Source organism: Lagopus muta, chromosome 2, assembly GCF_023343835.1.
Source record: "Lagopus muta isolate bLagMut1 chromosome 2, bLagMut1 primary, whole genome shotgun sequence".
Taxonomy (NCBI): Eukaryota; Metazoa; Chordata; class Aves; order Galliformes; family Phasianidae; genus Lagopus; species Lagopus muta.
Genome location: NC_064434.1, coordinates 93226232 through 93252623, shown reverse-complemented (window position 1 = coordinate 93252623; position 26392 = coordinate 93226232). Strand labels below are relative to the sequence as shown.

The window sequence follows — 26392 nt, the reverse complement described above, 5'->3', positions numbered from 1 at the left end:
GGATCAATTGCTTCCAGGGGAGGGCGGGAGGCTGTGGAAAGACTGTGCCCTGAGGGCGGTGGGCACGGACTAGGCAGCCCAGGGCGGCGGGCTCGGCTCTGTGCCGGAGCTCAAGGAGGGCTGGGGCACCGCTCTCAGACTTCTTGGGTGGTGCTGCGCGGAGCCACGAATCGGACTCGCTGATCTTTATGGGTCCCTTCTAACTCTGGCTATTCTGTGTTTCTACGCCGCCTCTCGGGCTGCGGACGGAGCGCTGAGGCAGCTCAGCCCGCGCTGAAGCGAGATGCCGTTACGGCTCCGCGCACGCGCCCCGTCGCGCGCCTCGCCCGCCAGCGCCGCCTCGCGCAAGGCTCCGTCTCCTCCCCCACAATGCACCGCGCCAGGCAGCCTTTGAAAAAGCGGCGCGGCTCGTTCAAGATGGCGGAGCTCGATCAGCTGCCTGACGAGAGTGAGTAGCGACCCGTGCCGCCGCCACCCCTTCGCCTCTCTGCCGGGCCACCCGCCACCGGTCCGCCTCCGTCTCGCCGCCGTCTCGCCGCGAAGCGGCGGCCCGAGCCTCCTCCCCAGCGAGTGGGCCACCCCCCCGCCGCCGCCGTCACCCGTCCCCGGCGAGGCCCCGGCCCGGGCGGCGGCGCGAGGAGGGCGGCGGGCGGGGGGCTCCCGTTCGGGAGCGCGACCCCGCCGCCCGTGGAGCTGCGCGCTGCGGGCCGCCGATCTGCCCGGGCGCGGTGGCCGAACGTAACCGGGAGGGGTGCGCGTTGCCGGGTGTGGGGGCGCGTAGTGCGGGCGGGGCGGGCGCCGCCGGGGGCTGCGGGCGCTGCGGGGGGCCAGAGGAGGCTTCCGGGACCCTGTGTCGTGTCTGGGGGGGGGAAGGCCGGTCTTGTGGGATGGGGACACGGGCCGACGGGTGTACCCACGTCCAGACCTGTGTGACGGTGTGGGGTTTGTGTGAGCGTGGCATTCAGAGAGCGCGAGGACCGGGTGGAAACTGGAGTACGGATGAGAAGGGCGTACCTTTCTTTGTGTGTGGATTCGAGCACCGTGTGCTTGAGTGCTATAAGAGAGGGCATTTTCAGTGTAAAACGTTCCTGCTGACATGTTGTCCTCCTAAATTATATGGCAGTCTTCCTAAGATGATGTTTTTCAAGTGAGTAACTGAAGCTGCTAGTATGCCAGGAGGAGAAAACATGAAGGGAAAAAGGGGTGAATAAAGGAGGAAAGATTGTGACTTACTTTGGGTTTTGTTTCGTTTTTCTTTGTGCTCTTCAGTGACATTAGAAGTAGTTAGTGGGACAGCATATGTGTGCTATGGTTTGTAGATGAACTGTTAGCATGTGCCATAAAAACCCTAAACTGCCTGCTGGAAAAAATAACCCAAGGGTTCCTTGATACTCAGTAGGGGCTGAACAGAGCTCTCAGCCTGCAAGGGCAGACTCAGCAAAGACAGGCTGAGAGAGCTGCAGTTGTTCATTCTGGAGAAGAGAAAGCTCTGGGGAGACCTGAGAGTGGCCTCTTGGTATCTAAAGGGGGGCTGTAGGAAGGAAGGGATCAGATTCTCTAGCAGGGTCTGCTGTGACAGGACAAGTGGAAATGGTTTCAAGCTAAAGGAGGGGCGATTTAGATTGGATGTAAGGGAGAAGTTATTTGCAATCAGGGTGGTGAGGCAGTGGCACAGGTTTCTGAGAGGTGGTAGATACCTCATTCCTGGTGATGTTCAGGGTCAGGCTGGAGGGGCTCTGAGCACCTGATCGAGTGACGGGTGTTCCTGTTCATTGCAGGAGAGCTGGACTTAGATGACTTTTAGGGGTCCCTTCCAAATCAAATGGTTTTATGATTCTATGAATTGAAGCTTGTTAAGTGTGTGTGTGTATATATATATATGTATGTATGTATAGTATGTGTGTGTGTGTGTATGTATGTATATATGTAGAGAGAGAGAGTAGTTTTAGTACTCTTTGTATTGCAGTCTTCCCCTTACCCTATTAGAGATATTTTGGAACCCTTTTGTTTATAGTGATATGATGAGCAGGAGTCAGAGTCTATGGCTCATAGAATATCCTAGGTTGGAATGGACAGGGATCAGTGAACCCAACTCATAGCTCCAGTCAGCACCACCCAAAATCCAAACCCTTTCAGAGCGTTCTCCAAACAGTCCTTAACTCCTGTGCTGGGGCTGTGCCCACTGCCCTCTGGTGATGAACCTTTTCCTAAGCCCCACCTGATCTTCCACTGACACAGCTTCATGCTGTTACCTCGGTTTCTGTTATTGGTCACTACTGTGCCTGCCCCTCTGCTCTGGCATGCTTCTCAGTCTGAAACCACTTGACACTGAGATCAATCGTTGTGTTTTATCGTGTGCTTTTGTAATCATTGCTGTACTTTAAGACCTGATACTTACAGCTGAAGATGGCATCTGAGTAAAGAAGGTTCAGAGACTGACAGAGGAAAAGATGGCCTTTGTGAGAAGCAAGTTGGAAGGCTGAGCCTGCGTTTCTTACAGGGGTGGTGCACGATGGTACTCATGGGTGAGGTGGAAAGGAGTGAGTGTGAATTCGCTGCTTGCAAAGGGTAGGTGCATTCCTGTAGGCAGGCATCAGTCATAGCTACAGTAACTTGTGGGTGTTACTTTTGTGCAACTGTTTACATAGAAGTACTGGTCTGAAGTATACACTTGTATTTTTACAAGATCAGTGGTGTTACTGTTACAGGTCTTTGTGCAGCACCTTCCTTAGCTCCGAAATATGTGCCTCTTACAATACTGACTTTAAGGCTTGCTCATGAGACACAAATGTTGTAGGCTTACATGAGATATTCATGTTAGTTTATACAGGAAAAGTCACCTGTTTAATAATTAGTCACTGCATGGTAGAGCATGTTTTACAATATGCTGTATTTTTGCTATTTTGTTTTTAATGAGATTTGTTCTAAGGAGAGAAACAACTAGATTGTTAATGCACAAAGGCTTTGTTGCAATGATCTTTGTGTGGAGCCCATTGCTGTTCTACAAGTTATAAAGCAAAAGGGAGTTTACAAGTAAAAGGGGGCCTCTCCTCAATGGCTTGGCCCAAAGTCTTGTAGATCACGTCATGACTATTGTCAGTGCATAGTCATGACAACAGGCATTTTGATAATGGATTTCAGTTTAATAGTTTTACATCTTTGTAGAAAGTGACTCTGATTATTCACTAAATAATTCAGCAGTTTAGGAAGGTACGCAGACCAGTAACCATTTCTTTTTAAAGTTACTCTGCCGCTTTTCCGAAAAAAAGAAATAAAAATCACTCTTAGGATACCCAAGAGGTTTAAAATCTCTTTCAGACCTGCCACTTAGTGTCTATTGTTGTTCTGAATGTCAGCTCTAGCAGAACTGTGCTTACATAAAGCATTGCAGAACTGCAAATACACGCTAGGCTAAAACTAGGGCAGCTGGTAATTTTGGTGAACGTATGTACAACAGAGTAGTTCTGAATTTTTAGTGATGCTGTTTTGTGCATTGCCATGGTTTGTGAATGTGCCAAATACTTCTGTAACAGGAGGTAGCTTGGGGTTGAGATCCTGCTTCTGACTGCCTGGCGTGGATCTTACAGCTCTGACAACTGCAGGGAGAAAAGGGTTAACAGCGTGATGTGGCCAGTATCATTGTTTTAACCAAGGAGATTTATGAAGGATCATCGAAAACTCAGGATGGAAGCTTTACTCTTCCTTTGGTGCAGCTCAGTTGTCTATACTGTACCTTGTTAGAATATGATAAATGCAAGTCACGGATCAACTAAGAGAGCCATAATTAATAGAGAGTAGCATTTTATTGCTTATTAGATCTATTTTCCATTATCACTGGAACAGTGTTTAGGTTACTGTTCCTACTTTGATCATACCCACACTCCAGAGAAAGCACTGTGCATTTCAAGAGGTTAAGTCAATATAGTTTTCCCTTTGGCACCTTTATGTTGCCTACAGAGCACCAGTGAGGTTTGCTAAGTGTGCTGTTTCACCTGGAACAGATACCCCAATGCACTGTGTTAGTGTCACGTAGAGTTGTGCTGTAGTACAAGCCCTTACCGTGGTGTGGCTGTCACTGAGTCTGCCTGGCACGTGGAGCAGACACACAGTGCCTGTATTTGTGAAGGTCAGGGGTAAATACAGACCTTAGGAACAAGGTCAGTGCAGCAGAAGCCTCTGCTTGGTGCAAGTAGGGGGTTTTAGTTGTTTTCATTGGACAGAGAGGGACCTTCATGTTTTATGGAGTGCTGGTGAACTAATAGAAATGCGGAAGTTTTCAAAAGTATGTCTTGTGCTTCCATTCCTATTCTTTCTACTTTTGGTGAACCGGATGTTTTCCAGTTACGCTGTAACTGTCGCTGTATCTGGATCTTTTGTTTCCTATTCGATTCTTAGACCAAGCTTGTATTTTCATTCTAGGTTGATTTCACACTATCTTCATATGGCTTTCTGTATACAATCTAGTTTGTAAGGGTTAATAAGCATGAACATCACAAAATTGTGTTTGGAATCTTTCATAGTAGTATAAAGATAAGTGTCTGAAATGCTAGGGCAGCTCATGACTAGCTTACATGTGATCCTTGTGATTTCTCCAGTGTAGATTGTAGTCAATAGTAGACTGTAATTGGGTTTTCACATGTAATTCTAATTAGACACAGTGATAAGATAAATGAAATTTTGTAACATGGTAAGACTATGCAGCTTCACTTTCAAATTGGAAATCTGATTCAGTGGAGCTTGTGCCAGTGTTCTGGTAGCACCTGCTGCCCTGGCAAGTTGTGTAACATGACTGGGCAGTGGGTACTTCTTAACCCAGGAGGGAGTTAACACCAACAACCTCAACAACCAAAAAGGTGGCAGTGTATGAATTAACATGCATTTGATGGAGTTGAAGCCTTTTCTCACTGGTGTTGCAAGGGGGAGAGGGAAACAGTAACACAGTTACTGTGTGTTACAGTGCACACAGTTACAGTGTGCAGAAAGTCCTGTGAAGAAAGAGAATTTCTATAGCAAAACCTGTCACTGAAAAATTCCAGAGTATTAAAATATGCAGAATTACCTTAAATACTGATCATTGGATTTATATTTTGAAGACAGAATTGTTTCTTCAGATGGTTGGGTTGATGCCCAATGGGTGACTAATTTTAGTCAGTTCCTTTTCCTCCCTTTGTCTCCTGGTGATTCTGCAGCAGAGGTAAGCAGTGGGCAGTTGTACTGTGCAAGCCAGATGGCTGTTTCTCTTGCTCGCAGAAGGAAAAAGCAGTTGATCGTATTAAAGTGTAAATAATGCTGCCTTTTCTCTTGCTTCTAGTAATACAACCTTATTTGTGAATTGCTTGGTTTTAAAGTACATGGAGTAAAGCTGAGGTGAGGCGATGATCTAGCACATAGTGTGCAAATGTGGTTAGCAGACAGGGTTAGTCCTGGCACACAGCTATGTATTTTTGCATTCCTGTGCACTAGTAAGCCCTCAGAATGGGTTCCATGGGAGTGAGATGCCATCTCTGCAGAAATACAGGTATGCCAAGCTTGTTATGGGGTCATCAGCATGAGGCTGATGAGCGAGCGAGCTACTGAGCTGTTGCTGAGTGCTGTGGTTGTGATGCACACAGAAAAACAATTGCAAGCTACAGGTGAATCAGAGCCAGGATGTGATAGCAGGAGGTAGCACAGTGTAAGTTCATGCAATGCAAATACTGACAATGGTAGTGTGTTGCCAAATCTGTATTGGTATATGTTACTAATAGTTTGTAGGGTCTTGTGTTTTAGCATAGACAGAAGGGAAGGGGACCAGCATCTTTTATCCCACGGATGGAAAGTGCAGCACAGGGTAGCATTTAAGGCAGAAATCATCATCTTTGCTCTCAGCACATTTTCCAGCCATGGTTCCAAGCACCTTTCCCTGCATAGCCAGTTGTTCTGCTCTGACACTTCCCTCAGCAGCCGAAGGAGGGATGGGGCTTACCTCTCACCACTTTAGTTTTCCATCCCTAGGGCAAAGCAGCCATGAGCCTGGCCCCGTTGTGGGCATTTGAGGCAAAAACTCAGCAGAGCCTTGAGATTACAGCACTTGGGAAAGGGCACAGGACATGTTTTGTGGCTGCTAAACAGTACCCACAGCAATCATTTTGAACAGCTTGCCTTCAGAATTGTCTATTACCATGGTATCAACATGTTGCCCAACATGAGAATGCAGTGTTTTTAAAACAAATGTTTTGGCATTGTGATTATTCTCTGCACAAGTCCTGTAAAAAGGATTCACAAGACTGAAAAAATTGCTTTCTACCCAGTGTTAAACTAGGATTTGGAAATATGCAAATGTCGATTTGATTAGTAGGCTCATAACATGAGGAGAATGCTGATCCATCCATACTGCAAGCTAAAAGTTAGTGATCTGTTGTTACCTGAGGTTTTGGGGAGCATTTAAGCTTTGAAACTCAGGTTTTTGTGTGGTGTGTGCTTTTAACTTTCTAAGCTTTCCTGAATGAGCTGCTGTTTTAGCGGGCAACCATTGAAGTGTTTCCTTTGATTAAACAAGTCACACTGAGCTTGTGTAGGTGAATGATGTCTGGGAGGGTTAATGACTCAACCTGTAATAAAGGCTTGTGTTTTTCCCTTCTCCACAAGTTTCCTTAGCCACACCATTTTTAGAGCCAGTAGTGTAGCTTGATGATGTGGGCTTTAGAGATTTTCCTGCAAGCAGCAATAAAATGAATGCTCACCTGTGCCAAATGTAGAAAATGTTGTAACAATCTGATGAGAAAAGTTTTCTTATTATATTATCACTTATCTAAACAATATAATTGCCTATATTGATTTAGATATGCTCTTGGAACTCCTCTTTGTACTCACGTACCACAAAAATCAGTAACTTTGGAACATCACTCGGGTCATTTGTAACTTTTGTTTTCAGAAACATAATCAGCTGTTATAAATTCACTATTTGAAAGAGTGACTGAAGAGTCTTTCACAAATTTAATGCTTTTGTCTATGTTCCTACTTAAAATAAAAGGATAATTGTTGAGAAGTTGTTTAGCTTGTATGTTAATATTGAAAATCTCCAGCAGGGCGTTCACAGCTCCTCATACTGAATCGCAGTGATATTCCTAGAATCACAGAATGGCTTAGGTTGGAAGAGACCTTAACGATCATAGAATCATTAAGGTTGGAAAAGACCTTTAAAATTATCTAGTCCAACTGTCCGCCTAACACCAGCATTGCCCACTAAACCTTGTTCCTTTGTACCACATCTACACGTTTCTTGAAACACCCCCAGGGACACTGACTCCACCACCTCCCTGGCAGCAGTTGTGCATTTTGCTGTGCTTCATCCCAGAGTTGTCTTATTTCCAGTCTCAGTCACCTCCGTGATGCAGTGAACCCGGAGGACCTGGAAATAGATTTTGGCCACAACATCCTATGTGATGCGTAGCCTTCTTTGCTTCCACCCATTTCTTGTGAAGCGCTTAATGTTCGCACAAATGAAATCTGCCTGCTCGTCATAATAGGTATTTACATTCAAGTGTATGTGTGTGTTCTGCTTTTATCTCTGTAATTAAAGTGCTGATTAAAAAGACTGCCAGCGATTATGTAATTGTATTCAGAACAGAAGTAGTGTACAAAATTAGCCCCTATTTAATGTGGGGTTGTGATGGTATGAATCCAATAATTATTGCAACCGAAAATTAGAATTGTTTCAGAAAACTTAGTCTATTCTGAACAATAGTGATCTTTATGATTTCTGAAATGTTTTTGTCTGTATTAAACATTGGGTGTGTTTTGTTGAAATCTGTTAATACTCAGAAGGTCATCCTGGTTTCAGTTTTTGTGTCCCTGGTTGAACATGAAATACTGCCAAACTAAATGGAAAATAGAAGGGATTGGGCTGTTTTCCTTGAAGTTTGATAAGACAAGAAAACTTGACAAGAAAATCTATGCATCAAGTTACTGTCTATAAGGTAAAATTAAGCTTAGTTACACATCTCTGCTGTCATTTTGATATTCTACATTTATTCTAATACTTTAAACTAGATATTTTCTGCGATTTGTTACATTAAAATATTTCAGTTTTACTTCAAATTCACCTAGATTGGAAAATATATAATAGCTTTAATTTACCCAGTAATATCTTTGTGATATAAAGCTACTCCTCAGTTACAAGAGGTGAATCCACTTGGAACCAGGTCAGCACAGAAGCAAGTTCCATAACTTTTATGTTACCAAAGCAGGTTCTGCCTGACCAACCTGATCCTTCTATGAGCGAGTGACCTGCTTGGTAGATGAGAGAAAGGCTGTTGCTGTACTCTACCTATAGTTCAGCAAAGCCTTTGACACTGTCTTCCACAGTATTGTTATTGAGAAGTTGGCAGCCTGTGGCTCTTTGCTGGGTGGAGAACTGGGCCCAAAGAGTGGTGGTGAATGGAGTTACGTCCAGCAGGTGATCAGTCACCAGAGATGTTCCCCAGGGGTCAGTACTGGGGCCTGTCCTGTTTAGTAGCTTTACTGATGAGGGGATTGAGTGCACCCTCAGGAAGTTTGCAATCGATGCTAAGTTGGGAGGAAGTGTTGATCTGCCTGGGAGTAGGAAGGACAGTATCTGGAGCATCTGGACAGGCTGGATGGATGGGCTGAAGCCAATGGGATGGAGTTCAACACAACCAAGTGCTGGGTCCCGCACTTCGGTCACAACAACCCCAGGCAATGTTATGGGTTTGGGGTGGAGTGGCTGAAGGACCTGTGTAGAAGAATGGATGTGGGAGTGTTGGCTGACACTCGGCTGAACATGAGCCAGCAGTATGACCAAGAAGGCCAGTGGCATCCTGACTTGTATCAGCAATAGTGCAGCCAGCAGGAGCAGGGAGGGCATCATCCCCCTGTACTCAGCTCTGGTGAGGCTGCACCTTGAGTGCTGTGTTTGGTTCTGGGCCCCTCACTACAAGAATGTCCCTGAGGCCCTGGAGCGTGTCCAGAAAAGGGCTGTGAAGGGTCTGAAGCACAAGTCTTATGACGAGCAGCTCAGAGAGCTGAGATTGTTCAGTCTGGAGGAGGCGCAGGGTGACCTTATCACTCTCTACAACTGCCTGAAAGGAGGTTGTGGCGAGGTGAGGCTCAGGCTCTTCTCCTGGATAACCAGGGATAGGATGAGAGTGAATGGTCTCTAGTTGTGCCGTAAGAGGTTCAGGTTGGCATATTAGGAAAAATTTATTCTCCAAAAGAGCGCTTAGGTGCTGGAATGGGCTGCCCAGGGAGGTGGTGGAGTCACCATCCCTTGAGGTGTTCAAGAAATGTTCAGACGTTGCCCTAAGGCATTTGGTTTAGTGGGGAAGTAGTATTGGTGGTAGGTGGATGGTTGGACTATATGATCTTGGAGGTCTTTTCCAGCCTTGGCGATTCCATCAATGTGTGATTCAAGCTGTCAAAGTTTATTTCACCTGTGAAAGAAATGTGCAGGAAGGGCAAAGGTGTAGGCCAAGTGTGTTACCTTGCAGTTGAGCAGCTTGAAAGAAACTGGGAGAGGGGCCTTCCAAACCACCAATGAGTGAAAGCTTGTTCTGTTTCATTGCTCAAACTCAAACAGATATTGTCAGCAAACATTGAAAGAATAAGGAATGCAGGTGCTTGTTTGTTGTTTTCTTTTTTTTTCTGTCCTCACTTCTCCTGTGTTCATTTCCAACAGCCCACCCCAAGCCAAAATACCTTGTTCTCTTGGAAAGGGGCAATATTTCATTCTTGGCTCTGTGACTTCCCTGTAATGTGTCCCCTTGAAGCAAAGATCTGGCATTATGAAGTTAGTAGGCTTAGGGCACAGATCAGAAGAGTCGCAAGCAAAGGGATTTCCAGACCTTTGGAGCAAAAAATTCTCTCTGGAACTGCAGTTTGTGAGAAGCTGAAGGAAGGACCTGGGGAAAGTGAGGAGGCAGAGGAGGAAGCAGTGCTAGAAGGAAAGATTGCAACAGTGGGACATAAGTGGGAAGGTAAGGTCGATTTGAGAAGAAGTCATGAAGTTCTGGAAGCACTTTCAAGCAGAAATGCATTTCCCTTTGTCTTCTCTTATTGTGCTTCCAACGTTTTCTTCTTAGAGAGCCATTTGCTGACTGCAGAGCATGAGGACAGTGGTGAGGCCTAGCTTTTACTTTTCTCACCCAGAACCACACAGAGATCTTACAGATGCCATTCAAGGGGAGCAGTGAAGTTCTGATGGATGCACTGCACAGTTTGAAAACTGAAAGCAAAGCAAGGATTGTGTCTACATTTCTAATGCCTGAATCTGCTGCAAGGAGGTACTACTGGGGGCAACTGGCTGTCTGACCACCTGCTTTTGATCCAAGCTTAGAACACACAAACTACATCTTGTGTGGACACTTCTGGCACTGAAGAATTTTGAATTAGTCGGATGATTAAAAGAAAGTTACTTACTATATCCTAGTAAATCATGTAATGTAGTTGCACCTGTGTGTTATTTGGATGTTAAGCCTGTTGAGAAGCTGCTGTGGTGAATGAAAGTGCTCAGCATCTGAAACAGTTCTGTAAGTGTGAAGCTAAAGGAAGAACAAAAAGAGTTTTATTGGGTCATAATCATCTAATACTGTCCTTGGTGCAGTGGGAGGTCATTCAACTGTGGAAGTTTTAATATTCTCATTTCTTCCTAAGAATTAAGAATGAATAAGTTGTATACTTCAAAATTGTTTATGTGGATTTTCTGATATATTTCAGGTTCTTCAGCGAAAGCACTGGTGAGCTTGAAAGGTAAGAAGATAACATGTTATTTACATGGGCAAATGAAACACCCACGCTGACTTTCATGTATGCTTAGTTTCTGGCTCTAAAACATGAAGAATATAACACTGAAAAATATTTGGTTTTGATGTTTTGTTGTGTTTTCTTAAAATATCATTAGTTTTGTTGTTCTTATTAGTTAGCTCTGTAGGCTGATAATGCTTGGTGGTTGAAACTGCGTACGTTGTGGTGTGTTCAGACACTGTTCTTCTGGATGGCATTCCATCCAGAACCTGAAAAGTGTTACTTCTTAAGTACTGCTTAGGCGGCAGGTTTGATGAGAAAATTGAGGTAATTTTTCCTCTCTGGAGGATGAGACAGGAGAAGGATTCTTGGTGAGATCTATACATGTGACAAATTTTACGTTAGGAAGGAAATTCATAATCTCTTTGTGTTTTCTGTCAGCAAGTTGTAGGCTAACTCAAAAATCTATTTCTTTTCTTTGAAATGAGCGTTACATACAACTTTTGAATACTTAAAATCTGCCTAACAATAGAGAAGTTTCATTACATATTACGAGGCTTGTACTACACGAGGAAGATGACATGGTTTGCTGAATCTCTTTTAATTAACATAGCTTGTTTCACTTAAATTTGTTTTACTTGTTGGTTTGCACCTGCTTAATCACATTATTTTCCCCAAGATTCAGTTTTAGCTTGTCACCCTGACAGGGGAAGTAATGGAAGTAACTGATTTCACCAAAGGAGGTTTTATGAAATCTAAACTTTGTTTCAGAAATAGTGAAGTTATTTTCATGTTTCTCCCTTTTTAATTGATGTTCAGAATAATTCAATAAAAATGCTGAAATCTAAAATCCACTCATATTTGAATCTAAAGAAGGAATGCAAGTAAAATAAATACATAGTAGTAGTGGATGATGTTACACTAGGTTTCAGATAGTAGTTGATACTTTTAAGTATATATGCATATATACATTTATATAGTGTATATGTATTAATGACATGAATTTCTCACAACAGAGGGAAGTTTGTCCAATACGTGGAATGAAAAATATAATTCACTGCAGAAAACTCCCATTTGGAAAAGCAAGAATGTTGGCTCTACTGTGGAAATGGTAAGAAGCAATAAAAAGACAACTTTTGGATTGGCAAAATACGATGAAGTTGATAAAAAAATTTGGCTGAGAATTCATAGTTTCTTAATCTCAGAATGTTAAACTGTCTGCTTCACAAGCAGTCTATGAAGTTCCAATATGAATTGAAAGCATTTTTTATAAACGAATAAGCAAACAAATTAAATTGCTGACCTTGTTCAAGATAGCTGCTAATCATTTTCTCTCATTGACCATTTATTTTATCTCATGAAATATCTTATTTCTAATTTAGGCTCGGAACTGACGCGTAAGGAAAAGGAAGGGGGAATGTCACTTCCATCCTTGTGCCTTCTGAGGGGGATATTTTAATAAAGATGAAGGGATGTCAGTGAAATGTTCTGCAGTATTCTGAGAGGACTCATAAGAGGACCTTGAGTTAAAGAATGTCCTTGGTATAGGGAAGTAAAAGTCAAAGAGCCTGAATCTTCCAAGATCATGTAGCCACTGTTAGGCTGACCATTTCCCCCTCTCTGTTTGAAGTATTCCATTGTCACTTCTTTCCCCGTTGTATCAAGTTCAACCTTTTTTTGATTAGTCCAGATGTTCTCAACCTTACCTAGCTTTTTAATGTTTGTTTGGTTTTGCCAGCAGCTCTGATAGCTAGTTTGTCTGCATGTGTGTTAGTGTACTCTTCTTACTACAGACTGAAGAATGTATGAAATACTCTCTCAATTGCTATGCAGATCTTTCTCCTACACTTTTTTGATGCCACCTTTTTCCAGAGTACTAGACTAATTACAATCGACTTTCCAGCTCTCACCTTTTTTTTTTTTTTTTAATTTTAATTCAAATCATTAATTTATTTATTGTGAAGTGCTTGTTTATTAGAAGTGGAGAATTATGTTTGGAAACTATTGCATTTGCCAGCTCTGCATGCAACCAAAATACCTGAGCAGTATCTAGTAGTGCATTAAAGCAGTGTGACTAACATCTGTCACCTAGTTTGTTCAGTGACTTTTTTTTCTCCCTGTGGAGAAAATCTTACTCAGAGAAAGTGTTTATTTTGGGAGGATTCATGGAGATGTATGTGCACACATTGCTGAGTGCTTATGCTGGGGAACTACGAAAGTCTACAAAATGCAGCTCCAGGCAGTGACTGCAACTTTGCTATGGCCCTGACTTCCTGACAGAGTTCATGACAGTTTCCAGCTGTGTCCCAGGAATGGTTAACTTCTCACAGAAACAAGCTTTACTGGCAATATAGAAGATTATATGCTCTATACAACAGAAGTCAGTAGCTGTAACATTAACATCAAAAAACTATAATATCAAAATTTTGTCTGTCTCTAGGTACTCTAGATATCAAAAATAAGGAGTGAAACTTTGAATTTAACTCAGTATTTTATATAAAGCTGGGACGTGGGTCAGAGGATAGATTAATATGTTAGTAATGGCCCATGCTGCATAGATGCTATGTAGTCTTATATACTATTTTGAGATCCCTGTACACTAGGAGCTTTAGGTTGTGCTATTGATTGAAAAGTCTTTCCCAAGATGCCTGACCTATTTAGCTGAGGTGGATGTTGTTTCTTTTTGACAGCTGTTATTTTATTCTGGTGTTTGACGTCAATAATCCAGATTGTAAAACTTTGTTGTTTTGGGTGGTTCCTTGGAATAGAATTTGATAGCTTTTATTGAGGATTGGAAAGCAGTTCTATTGCAGTAACACAGCCTTAGTGGAAAGTTGAAGGAACTTTTAAGTTTTTCTAGGTGGAGTATTTTTATTCCTATATCACACATGATTTTAATCTGGTATCGCATCATCAAGTACTGCTGTACAGGCATTTGCGAGTGAAAAACAGGTGTTCTGCAACCAGCATCTCAAACTTCAATACTGAAATGTAATAGAAAATATCCAAGAGAACTTGACCCCAAGTCTGGTAGCCAGAATGATGTGATTAAGGGGGGAAAAGGAAAGAAAAAGAAAAAAAAAAGAGTTTAGTAACATAGTAAGAGTCTTTATTGAAGCAGGATTGTGATTTCTTTCCATGCTCAAATGTTAGAGTAGTTCTGACCTTCCTTTTTTAGGCTGATAGCTTGTCAAGTTCAACAGAAATGGCATAAAAGAATATAAAGACATTATAATTTAAATCTAATATTGTTTTTAAGATTTAGTAAGTTGTCAGATTTGAAGAAATGAAATCAACACATGTTTCTCTGTCTTCATGTACAACATCCAGAACAATTAACATGGTAAACTAATCACTGATAATATGATGTGGGCACTGTTCAGTTACCATGCTAATATATAGCTTCTCTGTTCAATGTGTCTCTCTCCTGGTTCATAAAGTGTGTAAGAAATGGGAGTTTCCTTCTTCCACGTGCTTAGTCCAGCACATATACAGAACTATTATCCAACTGCAAGGGGGAAAACATACTTCCCTGGGAAAGCACCAGCTATTCTCATGGCATGGGACAAGCCAATTTTTTGCTACTACTAATGTATTCAATTAGAAACGTGTCTTTTCAGATATTTTAATCAGTTACAAGCTTATTAAATAAATTTCTCATATATAAATGCTTGTTAGTGAAGTTTTATTTTTCTTTCTTGATTTATTTTATGATTGCTACTGGGGACTTATTGTTGCTGTTAATATTCTTCATGTTGTGGAAGCTACAGATTTCATATCAATACCAATTTGCAGCATTCCACCACTTCTACTGGCAGAAATGATTTCTGCATTTGTTTGACCTTCACTCATCACCTTTGTTAATAGTTTGAATTACAATGGTGCAGCCCTGAAATTCTGCAAAGGAGAGACACTTCAATTATGATTGGCTCCTGCTGCAGTTTTCATGGAAGGGAAAGCTTCTTGCTTTTAGTGTTGACAGCCAGTCAGAGATTACTGTTTTGACCTCATTGAAAACTCAAAATTTTTGTTATAGAGTAAAATGTTGAGGAATAACTAAACAGAAATGTTAGAAAGGAGGGACAAGCTTCTTGGCACACATTTACAATATAATTTCTCATTTTTTAGTCAGCCTTCTCATTCTTTTTGGATTATAACCTCTTAGCATGAGTAAATTTTTGTCAGCATAAATTCTAATTTCTTCTCTTATCTGATAACTTGATAACTTATACAAGCTTTACATTCTTCAGATGTGAACTTAGAATTCTCTAGTGTAGTTACTTCCAGTAAATTAAAAATAATAATAGTAAAACAATATACTCATATAATCCGTGCAAAAAATATATATACAGCTAACATTTTTGATGAGAGCATACCAAAACACAGTTTAGACAATTTGTTTTACCAAAAATTTAGAACAAACTATTTAAGAGAGGTGTTTATAGCCAACATAAGTAATGTATTAAGCTTAGATATACAAGTGTTCAGACATCTAACTCATCTGGATACAAGTGGGAGTTAGGTTCTAAATTCTTGCCTGGGACTGGGCCAGCAGCAGGGTAATGGATAATGGTTAGCACTGGAAAGCCTTGATCCTTAAATTCCTTGTGCCTTAAAACTAGTAGGTGGCAAGAGAAAGGCATTCCATTTCTCTCACTGTGAATACCGTGCATGAACAGAGAAATCTGTTTTTATTTTTTTCTTGTAATTCATTCTCAATTTTGATATGTGCAGCCCTTCAGAAATTCAAAACGGAGTCGACTCTTCTGTGAAGAAGATGACAGACAAATAAACACAAGGTCACCCAAAAGAAATCAGAAGGTTGTGATGGTTCCACAGGTACCTACATGTATGCAGATATTTTTACCAAAAACGAGAACAAGCCCATATGTTTTAGTTGAAGAATAGAATATATTTGCTTTTCAAGTTGCAGTATCTGTCTATGAATATGCCTGTGAGGAAAGATGTTGCTAGGAGTAAGCCTCAATTCAAACCAGATTTGTATTTTCTTCATCATAACCGCGTTCCTACGATTGTTTATGAGAGCGCTTGTTCTTTTTGATGCTGGACATAAGAATACAGAGCTAGAAAGCAGTCCAGAGTTACAGCATATCTTACTCCTGCACAAATTTATTCCACTTCAGTTAAAAATTGGCGAGGGTTCTTCCCCAGACTACATCATTTATAAGACTTCTATATAAATTGATATATTTCAGTAGTTAGAAACTTGCTGTAGAGTTATAGCCTTCAATATGTTCACAGCCATCTCTACCGTTGTCCTGAAATGATGCCATCCTCCAGTTCAGATAGCTCCATTGCTTGACTGTCTGCTTCTTGGTATAGCACAGAAGAGTAGCAGTTATTTTTCTTGCCCTTTATTTGCTGTGTTAAACCGGGCATCATCTGTTTCAAAGAATTGGCTCTCTGACACTCCTGTCATCCAAATCACTTCTCTGTGTACCATCACCTTGTGAGTCTAGATTTGCCACGCTGAACAAGTAGTACTTGAATATGCACCTTATGAACCATACTGTGCTGTGTAGAATGGGGAAGACTTAGTAACTGCTGTTTTGCTGGATTTGTTTTGTCAAAGATGTTTCTCTCTTTTGTTACTATGATTTCTTAACAGTCGAAAGGCCTGGATAATGTCCTATGCCTAGTTCATCTGTGCTTAAATGTTGGCTTAGGAGGTCCCACAATTGCTAGAAAAACCTTTATGAGAGCCTACAGCTGCTTTAACACGTGGATCTTAACATTGTGCTAGCCTTTGTTTCCTGGAGTTCCGGTGGAAAAAAGGGGGGCTGTATATACCAAGTAGTGGTTAAGCATAACAGGTTGTTTCCTCCCATTTCTTTCCTGCAAGGTGCCTACCTTGTGCTTTATTCTGTTATTGCTGATGAAGGTCATTTGTGAGTGTTTGGGAATGGATAACAACTAATTATGGCATAGGGACCCAGTTAAACTAACGTTCTTGAAAACTGTTATGTTTTCAGTAAGCTTTTCTTTCTGTTAGTCAGGATTGCCATCCCTGTAAGGAGATTACAGAGCTAGTTTTCTAGTCTTCTTTAAACAGTTCTTAGATTATGCATGTGATCTAAGACAGTGCCTTTCTGCAATTTATAAAATAGCCATCAAACTTAGTTTAAACTTGATTGCTTATGTCCATGCTAGGTACTCTTCCAGTTTTTCAAAAAGTAGATGCTCTGCTCGGGGCTTTGACGTTATTGTGCTAGTTTCATCTGAAGTTTAAGAGTTATCAAGAGTAGAAGCAGTAGGGCAGATGAGGTGACTGATGCTGCTGGCATTTCAGCTACCACATGACGTATGCCAACTTGAAACTATTCTGCAGTGCCTCAAACATTTGAGGCCTGTGTGTGTTTCAGTACTTGTGTACTGTTATCAGCAATGTAGTTTCAGTGTTGGAAAAAGCTTTCCTTAGAAGAGCTTTGTGCGAAGATAATTTGTTGTGCTGATCCTGCTGAAGTTTGCCATCTGTTTTGTTTGATTGCATTGCTGATAAAGTGCATTGAGGTTTATTACAGATTTGCAGCAGCAACAACAAATTTTCATGTAACAATATGTGGAATTAAAATGTAGCAATAGTTAATATATGAATTTGTATCAAGAAAATCTAGTTTAATGATTTGAGTATTGAAGGACAGCAGACTGTTTAACCGTTTCCTTTGTTTTACTATATAGAAGTTTAATACAACGATGTCAACACCAGACAAGAAAGCTTCACAGAAGATTGGTTTACGGCTTCGTAACCTGCTCAAACTTCCCAAAGCTCACAAGTGGTGCATATATGAATGGTTCTATTCTAATATAGATAAGTATGTGTCCTTCGTATAAGCATATAAATATTCTATTAGTATAGAAACAAGTTGTTTTCTGAAATTGAACCGTACATTTCTATACACTGTTTAGACACTCCAGAGTTTATTCTTGAAAATGATTTTCTCTTTCTTTTTTATAATGAGCAACCTACTTGGGTAGTTCTTTTAGTTCTTGGAATGTCTCCTCATGGAAATAATTAATTTTTCATGGCCTCTGCCTCTAGCAGTTGCAAGATTTTGTTCATTTGCTTTTAGCTTCTTAAGCATGAGGTTAGCAGAACACTTATGTTTTTTGAACCCTTGGGTCAGTGGTGTACAATGAAGATGGAAAGGAGACTGCCTCTTCAGAAGATACCCATTCCCTACAAGTTGTAAACTTTTATTACTTATATTTCTTCCCTATTGTCCCTGTTATTTTTATTGTGATTGCAAACAGACTACTGGGTTGTGACTGTTCAGCTCTTCCCTAGATGTCAGCATCTTCTTAGATCTCCTAATCTCCCAAGTTGTTTCCAAAGTCTATGCTTCAGCCTTTGGTACTTTATTGCTTAACACCACCTAGTAAGGTGGTATAAATTGTTTACAAGAACCATTTTAACTTAGTCCTAATCAAGGAATAAAATGCAAAAATTGTTACGGATTAACTGTTGTGTGAATCACTAATGTTTAATAAATTAAAGGGTGGCTTCAGAGTTAACAAGCATTCTTTTCCAGAATTTATTCATAATTACTGTTTTTGTTTCCAAATTTAATAAGAATTGCTGCAGCTCTTTTTGTTAACTTTAGCATGCAATCATAGCAGCAGAGAAACATTTTCGAATCTGTTCACCACAACCAGAAAAATTACATGTTCATTTCAGTTTGTTCTAAATTCATCTTCTGTGGGAGTTAGATCTTTTGAAAGAAGTAGTTTTTACATGGTTTTTTTTTTCCTTCTTTTTTTTCTTTTCCCCAGGAGGGAGGGAGTGGAAAGTCTACTTATTCTTAGTAGTAATTTTAGTATATGACATATACAATCTTTTTTGTTCTTTTTCTTTTTTTTAATTATACAACAGTCCAAGAATTTCTATTCCCAAATGTTTGTGAAGCTTTAGGTCTATCAATAAATAAAAATTTGTTTTAGCAGATAAATCCAAAAATCTCTTTCATAATTATCAGTGTATGCTTGTAATGCTACTAAGTTACAATCCTGTGAAGATATTATCATAGTTTAATTTATTAAGAAACTACATTTCTATGGAAGAAGAACTTTATGTTGTGGGTGATAAGATCTAGACAAGGTGAACCACAGTAAAGTTTAAAGCATAGAGCTGTCAACTGATGAAATATGGCGCTCTCTACACATCTTACAATATTTTAACCAAATCTTATCCTAAATTGACATCATCAATTTAAGTGCCAATTACTTGCTGAAAGTTTGTAAAATACTTTAATCTTGGCAAATGTCATCTATGAGATTATTGGGTGATTTAAACTGTTTTAGTTGAGCTCTATCTACGGTGCTGTACGTAGGACCATTTTTCTGTAAAATCCCATTGACTTTGTTATGGTTGGAAACTTCTAGAGAGCATCTTACAAGGATCAGAGGGCCCCAGTTTGCTTACACCGTTTCCCAGAGCTTCCAGACTTGTAAATGCTGTGGGCTTACAGTTTGCCTGCTTAAAATTAAGTGACAGTAAAAATCAAATACAGATTCTTTCTCTTTCTTTCTCTTTCTTTTAAAAAGCTTTCCTTTACATGGACGTCTTATGTTACTGAAAGTAAATCTGATTAAAATAAAACCTTTTCTGCACTCCCTGATCTGTTTTTTGAACATGATTGATGACCCTTAGCAGTTTTTCTTTCCCCTCTTAAATCCCAATGCCCTGCAGAGAATGGAGGAAAGTGGCTTTATCTAGGATGCACTACTTTTGTTTTCACCAGGTGAGATCTATTCTGGTTGCACATGGTCTGTAATGATTAACCTGCTATTAGCTAGGCATATCCATTGCAACTCCCATGTTTTCTCAGCCCAAGAAGAATGTAGTACAAAGTAAAACACAGTCATAAAACATAAGGTGTATCTTTGTGTTATGACAGATCATAACACCTCAGAGAAGTTTGTAAGTTGGTAGGTTCTCTGAACTTTCGCTTCTATTGTAGTAATCCTCTGCTTTGTCGTGGAGTCATGGTAGGATGTATATCTGGAGAGCTACAGAGACAGGTTGGCTCAATTTCTTGTATTTTGGGAACCTTCTGAGAATCTGATTTATTATTGAATGAATTTATGAAAAAGGAACCATTTTTCTATTCCTCAGTATCTTCTTGCACATTACTACTGTCCCTTCCTTTATTCTTAATACCGTGCTGTATCTTAATGGTTTCCTTCAGTGGGCTGCAGTGACTCCGTGACACTTTGTTGGCTTTGCTGAAGTTTCTTTTGATGCTCTCATACACATTACAAAGCAGAATGACTGTCTATGTTTCCCCATAGTAGCAAGATAGATGAACACTTTTAAACATCATTCATAGTAAGGCTCAAGCAGAACAATAGTCCTGGAAACTTTCTGTCTTTTGTTTTCAACTGACTTGATTTCAGATTAAATTTATCCTTGAAATAGAATTAGGGATTTTTTATTTATATGTATTTGTACTTCTCATTTTCAATGTATTTCTTATTATGAATGGGCTTTTTTCAGAATCTTCTGACAAAAGTTTATTGAGTGTAGTTAATAGAGAACCAATTATGTTTTAACAGACCCCTATTTGAAGGAGATAATGATTTCTGTGTATGCCTGAAGGAATCTTTTCCAAATTTGAAAACCAGAAAATTGACAAGAGTTGAATGGGGAAAAATCAGACGATTAATGGGAAAACCACGGAGGTAATTTTTTCTTTCTTTTCATTTAATAACTGCACGTGGTTTCTTGTCTCCTGAATTGTTTTTTTTTTCTGGAATCATTTTGCATGTGGATAGTAAGTAACAAATGTGTGTGGAATAACTTTTTTTTAAAGTAATGTTCTCTGAGCATATTCATCAGTTCTCACCCCTCCGTTCTAAAAAGCTTGTACTTGAAATGTTCTCTACCCTCTCTAGATATGTGATAAGCTAAAGTATGTTGAAATTATTACTGCATCTTCTATGTTGCAGTACTTCCTGGAATGGAAAGCAGGGCAGTTTTCCACTATATATTTTCTAGAAATAAGTAGCTCTTCATGGGGAAAACAAGTGCACATTTTCATCTCATTTATTGTATTATTTCTTTAAACTATTTTCTAGATTTTCAGCTTCTCCTGGCTTGGCTGCCAAAACAAAGAGGGGAAAACTCAGTCATACAATATCAGACATTGTGGACAAGAATCCAGTATTGAATGAAGAGCATAGTTTTTTCTCTATTTAAGAATTCTTAACTTTTAAACCCACTGTCAGAACCATTACAGCTTGGAGAAGAAAAGGTTCAGGGGGTGATCTGATCTATATGTACAAATACGCGAAGGGAGGATATAAGAAAGAGAGAGACAGACTTTTTTCAGTGGTGTCTAGAGAAAGGGTAAAATGTGGTGGGCACAAACTCAAACACAGGAGGGTGCCTTCTGAACATAAGGAATTGTTTTATTTTTTTTTCACTGTGAGAGTGACTGAGGATTGGAGCAGGTTGCCAGGAGAAGTTCCTGCCTTGGAGATGCTCAAAGGCCATCTGGACATGGTCATGGGCAACCTGCTCTCAGTGTCCCTGCTTGAGCAGGGCAGTTGGACCAGATGTCTTCAGAGGTCCCTTCCAGCCTCAGCCATTTTGTGATTCCGTAAATTCTATAAGATCAGGAGAAAAATGGTAAATGATGTTGACGTAAGAAAAGACTGGTTTATTAATGGAGTCTAAAGAATATAAAAATTAATTATTAAAATAATTAAACTAGTTTAAGCTTAACTGTGATATAGCTTTTAGTTTCTCTTCGCTATGCTTCTCTCGAAAAGGAAATTAGTATAGTTGAAGGTTATAATCTTTCATTCATTCGACTTCTGCCAAAGGTACGCATCGCTATATAAGGTCAACTTGCTTCATTCTACGATGCATTGGACCATTTAATTGTTACATCTTTTTTCTTTTTTTTTTTTAAGCTGTCACATAAAGGGTTGTTTTGAAGAGGAGGAGGACCCACAGTTCTAAGTGGGCAAAAAGTTCTTTCACATAAATTCTGAAGTTAGAACCATGTGACTGGATATAATCTGATTTTGTTTGTTAACCAGAAGATTATGTGATCCTGCCTTATGTCAATTAGGCATTTCTGCCTGGTTTTTGGTTTTTTTTTTAATAATTTAAAACAAGAAAATATTGTCAATATTTTTCAAGATCTCAATAGAGTTATTTTGTCTCAGTTTTAAAAGATTTTGAATGATTTTAAATCATTCAAGTGCTTTATCAAATAATTTTAATCTACTTCTGGAGTATAGTTTTTTATTATTTCTCTGTTGGAAATTTCTGATATCTGTCCACAGTCAGGTGCAAGTAAGATAAATACCATGGTAATACTGATATTTCCTCAGGAGGGAGAAGAAATAATGATATTTCACATTCATAGTGTTGATGGCAGAAAATAACAGTGTCTCTGTGTGATAGCTGTGCACAAGGTTATTGTCTTTTTTTTCTTTCTTCTTCCATTTTATGTTATTAAATACAAATTAAATATATTGTAGTATTTTCTTATGTCTGCTGCTATGTTAAACATCCCATCACACCAGCAACAATGTGGTTGGATAGCACAGCAGTATTGTTCCTGGGAACCCACAAAGCTTGTAAGATTCCAGAAGGCTGTGAGAATATGTGCTACAAGAAAAAGAAGAGGAAGTTGTTAGTCTTGTCTACTCTATATAAATTTCACTGAGGTTGTGAAATAGGAATGAACATAAATTAAGTATAGGTATGCTTGTCCTGACATTATATGATGATGATGATCCCCCCCGTGTTTATTCAAATGGTGGTGTCCAAGGTAGAAACTGAGAGGCTTCTTAAGAGATTGAACACTTAGATAGAAAAATAAGGAAGTTGCAGTGTGATCACTACATAGTTTTTGCCTTAACTTTTCTTCATAGTAATGGTACAAAAATGAAAGAACATTTTGAAGAGAACATTTAGGAGATTTCCCGTAACAGAAGGTAGAAATACTTTTCCCTTCCCATGACCCACAGTATCTGGGACAGTCTTTTTAAAGGCATCTGAGCTAGCAGTGAAAAATTCCTGATGCTTCTGTTGTAGGGCCTTAAGAATTGGTGGTTAGTATTTCAGGCTTTGAATTTCTAAGGGCATGAGTCAAAGAACATCAGACAGTATCTGCTGTTCCTGAAGTAAGATCTTGTGCATAATTACAAGGTCTAATACTAAATTCCATTCTTGCCTTTTTGTTTCTCTCATTTTTTGTCTTGCTGTGACAAGTTATTTTGTTCTCCTCAATGGAGTTGAAAGCTCTGACCTATATTTTGCTAGTTCATATTCATAGCCTATGGCAAGGATTATTTCACACTTTTTCCTCTCCAAAAATAAGTATGAAGAAAATAATATCTTTAAGAATATTGAAGTAAGCTTTGCATAAATCCTCAGCCACCATCTATCTTTACCACATCCCTTTCCAGATATTTTGAATTTCTTATGGGGATCATTAGGTAATACTCAACTCCAGGTAAATACGTTTTGCTCTTCAGTAGTAAACTGGTGAATGGACACATGCCCACTGTTGCTCAGTCTACACAGAGTACAGTTTCTAGACTACACAAAGAATAGAATCACAGAATCATTAAGGTAAGAAAAGATTTCAAAATCATCTAGTCTAACTGTCCACTTACCACTTGTATTGCCTACTAAACCATGTCCCTAAGTACTTTGTCTGCCTTTTCCTTAAACACCTCCAGGCACCATGATTCTGCCACTTCCCTGAGTGATGACTTCTGTGGTGATAGTGATTTGAAAACCTAGAAAAGGAACTTTCTCTGCAGTGCATTGCTGTGCAGGTCTGAGGGAAGTACTTCATTGATTCAATTTGTTCCTCTTCCTGCATTTTTATATGTCTTTTGTAGGACTAAGATCTCAGTGGGCATGCTGAGCAACACAAACACTCCATTCCCCATGTAACTTTGAAACCATGTCTAAGACAAAAGGCCATGATGCATGCACGTGGACAAGCAAGTGTAAAACCACAAGTCAGTGCAAGAGGACTCAGCACACTGACAGCTCAATTCCTGTGATCATACATATTGCAAGAAAGAGAAATTTTGGAGATTAGCAAAGTGGCTTTGTGAAACAGTTTGAGGGATATACAGAAGAAAACATGAATGTTTATTTCAGCATATAATAAGAGCAATCAGGAGACTTGGAAATAGAGGAGCTGGCTGCTCAATACTACATGAGAGAAAAATAACTAAGCAAGATCTTTATGAGTTTTTAAAAGGAAAATAGTTGGTGGTATGGAATGGGGAACCAGTGGAGAAACTTTCATTGTTGTCTAAAATAACCTCGTAAAATAGCACTTTTTATTGATCACTGATCAACATTTAACTAATAAGTTCTACAGAGGATGTTTAAATTGCATTTGACTACAGTAAAATTAAGGAAGTTGTAGTAAATTATTTCATAAATAACTGCTTCTGCAATTATGGAGACCTGTGATAGCATCCGTACTCCTTTAAATGGTTTCTGTTGTCCACACAGGAATGATTCCTTAATTAATAAGGAATAGAGATAGGAGCAATATCTTTATTCTTTCAGTATTATTCTCATGTATTATTCCTATTCAGGAGATTAAAAGTGAAAATGAATAAAACCAAAGAAGGACCTTGTGAGTCTGCAGTCTCTTAAATTACAGTCTAAGACCAAAGCAAAGGGAGAGATGAATGTTAGAGATGATCTGATTTTACACAAGAACCCCTGTTCAAACAAATTTATACTGGTACTGTGATCAGTGTCAGAACAATTAATCTACGTAATAGAGATTTGCGTCTAAGAGGTACTCAGCATGAATGCAAGTAGAAGAGACAGGGAAATGCCCTTTTGTGTTGAGTCTGCTGCCCTTTCATGCTAAGTTTAACCTTCAAACAGTTGTACTGTGTACAGTAGGTGATGGCAGGCAGGTACCTCACGGTAAATCCCAAGTACAAGCATTGAGGTGGTGTTCAGGATAGGCTGGATGTGAGGCTTGCTTCAGCTTTGTTGTGAAGCCAGATGGACCACTGTAAGCAGAAAAAGCCCTTAAAAGTTGTACTCTTTTGAAATATTAATGCAAACGGCATATCTGAGTCCTTCTGGTTGTTCTGTGGATGGTCCAATGTTTGTTTAGGTTTGTTGCTGTTTTTTCTGTTGTTGTAATTTTGTTTTAAGTAAACTGTTACTGTAGGAGCAATAATTCCAGAGACTCAGACCATCTAAATCTGTTCACCAGAATCCTTCTCTCTTGAGCACTTCTCTCCAGGCTTTTTCAATTACTCTCACTGAGTTGTAAACTGTGCTTATTTGTTTGCTATGTCTTTGTATATGTATGTCTTCAGTGTCAAATCTAAGTATAGTTTTTTTACCTTATGGTATTGTAGGTGCTCCTCTGCGTTCTTTGAGGAAGAAAGATCAGCATTAAAACAGAAGCGGCAGAAAATAAGACTTTTGCAGCAGCGTAAAGTTGCAGATATTTCACAGTTCAAAGATCTTCCAGATGAAATTCCATTGCCCCTTGTAATAGGAACAAAAGTTACAGGTAATTTCTTTAAAAAAACTAATAAACAATACCCAAGATTTTTGCAAAGATTTTGGTAAACCGTAGTGCATATAGTGTGCATAGATAAAATAAACTTAAAACATTAAGAATTCATTGCTTTTGTTGCTGGCTCATTGAGAAAGTGCTTATAATGATTACCTAGTATTTGTAAAACAGTGACGTGGTTTTGAGATATGATCTTGTGGTTTATTATGTCTGGTGTTGAAACTGTAGTTGTTTATTTTTATTGTTGGTATTGTTTGGGTTTGTTTTGTTTGAAGTAAAGCATATCCAACAAATCCTAGAGAGGCTTCAATGCCAAGAGCATAGTGCTGCCTGAAAGTTTAAAATATAAGCTAATATAAAACTTAAGCTTTATTTTCCATAAATATAAAATGACATCTCAAAACAAACATACAATTCATACTGCAGAGTAGTTGAATACATATGCTAAACAGGACATTGTCTTATAGAAAAAAATACTAATACCCGAGGAAGGAATCTTGTTAAAAAAGCTCCTTTTTAAAGGAAATTCAGCTTTGCTTAATTTTGTAAAAACTCTTAAATTCCTCCTTCCTGTCTGTGAAGCAGGATACTTTTCACTTGAGCAAAATATCTCCCACTCTAGCCTCTTCTGTTCATTGCTTTCTGAGTTCTTCAGCATCACTGTCCTTAATTCTTGCTGAAAAGCAGGCATGCAAAGCACCCTGTATCTTCTCACTCTCCTAGAGCTACATCCTTGAATTTTGCTCTAAATCTTCTGAGTATGCCATCATCAGTGCAAGTGGTCATAGAGAAATAGTGTGCAAAATCATTCCAAAATTGATTTTTGCCTGCAAAACCTAATTATCAGAAGGTATTGGGTGTTAAATAGTATTTTGTCTAGACGTAAATGTAATGCTGAAGATTGGATGTGGGAAATGTTTGACTTGCAAGACTAAATTTGACAAAAATTGGGTAGTGTTGCTAGCGGATGCAGTTTTTTTTTCCTGGGCTTACAATTTTTTCATCTAATCTAGTCAGTTTTGTTTGTTTTTATATATGTACTGGATGGTGCCGAGGTTACATGCAGAAGATTTGCTACGTCTGTTCTTCTCTGTGAC

General features: G+C 39.5%; 1 protein-coding gene across 4 annotated transcripts in view; it reads left to right on the top strand.

Annotated features, from left to right (window-relative positions):
• The first annotated feature begins 369 nt into the window (after positions 1–369).
• LIN9 (lin-9 DREAM MuvB core complex component) overlaps positions 370–26392 on the top strand; it is a 38737-nt gene continuing 12714 nt past the window's right edge. The window contains exons 1-8 of one of the 4 annotated variants that reach the window (XM_048937530.1): positions 9497–9974; positions 10080–10280; positions 10714–10746; positions 11757–11851; positions 15475–15579; positions 17440–17573; positions 20314–20439; positions 25132–25289. In XM_048937530.1, the coding sequence (XP_048793487.1) occupies positions 11849–11851; positions 15475–15579; positions 17440–17573; positions 20314–20439; positions 25132–25289 (526 nt within the window). In that variant the 5' untranslated portion in view covers positions 9497–9974; positions 10080–10280; positions 10714–10746; positions 11757–11848. Of the gene's footprint in view, positions 449–9496; positions 9975–10079; positions 10281–10713; positions 10747–11756; positions 11852–15474; positions 15590–17439; positions 17574–20313; positions 20440–25131; positions 25290–26392 lie in introns of those variants that run through there. The other 3 variants (XM_048937527.1, XM_048937528.1, XM_048937531.1) reach the window with 3 other exon arrangements.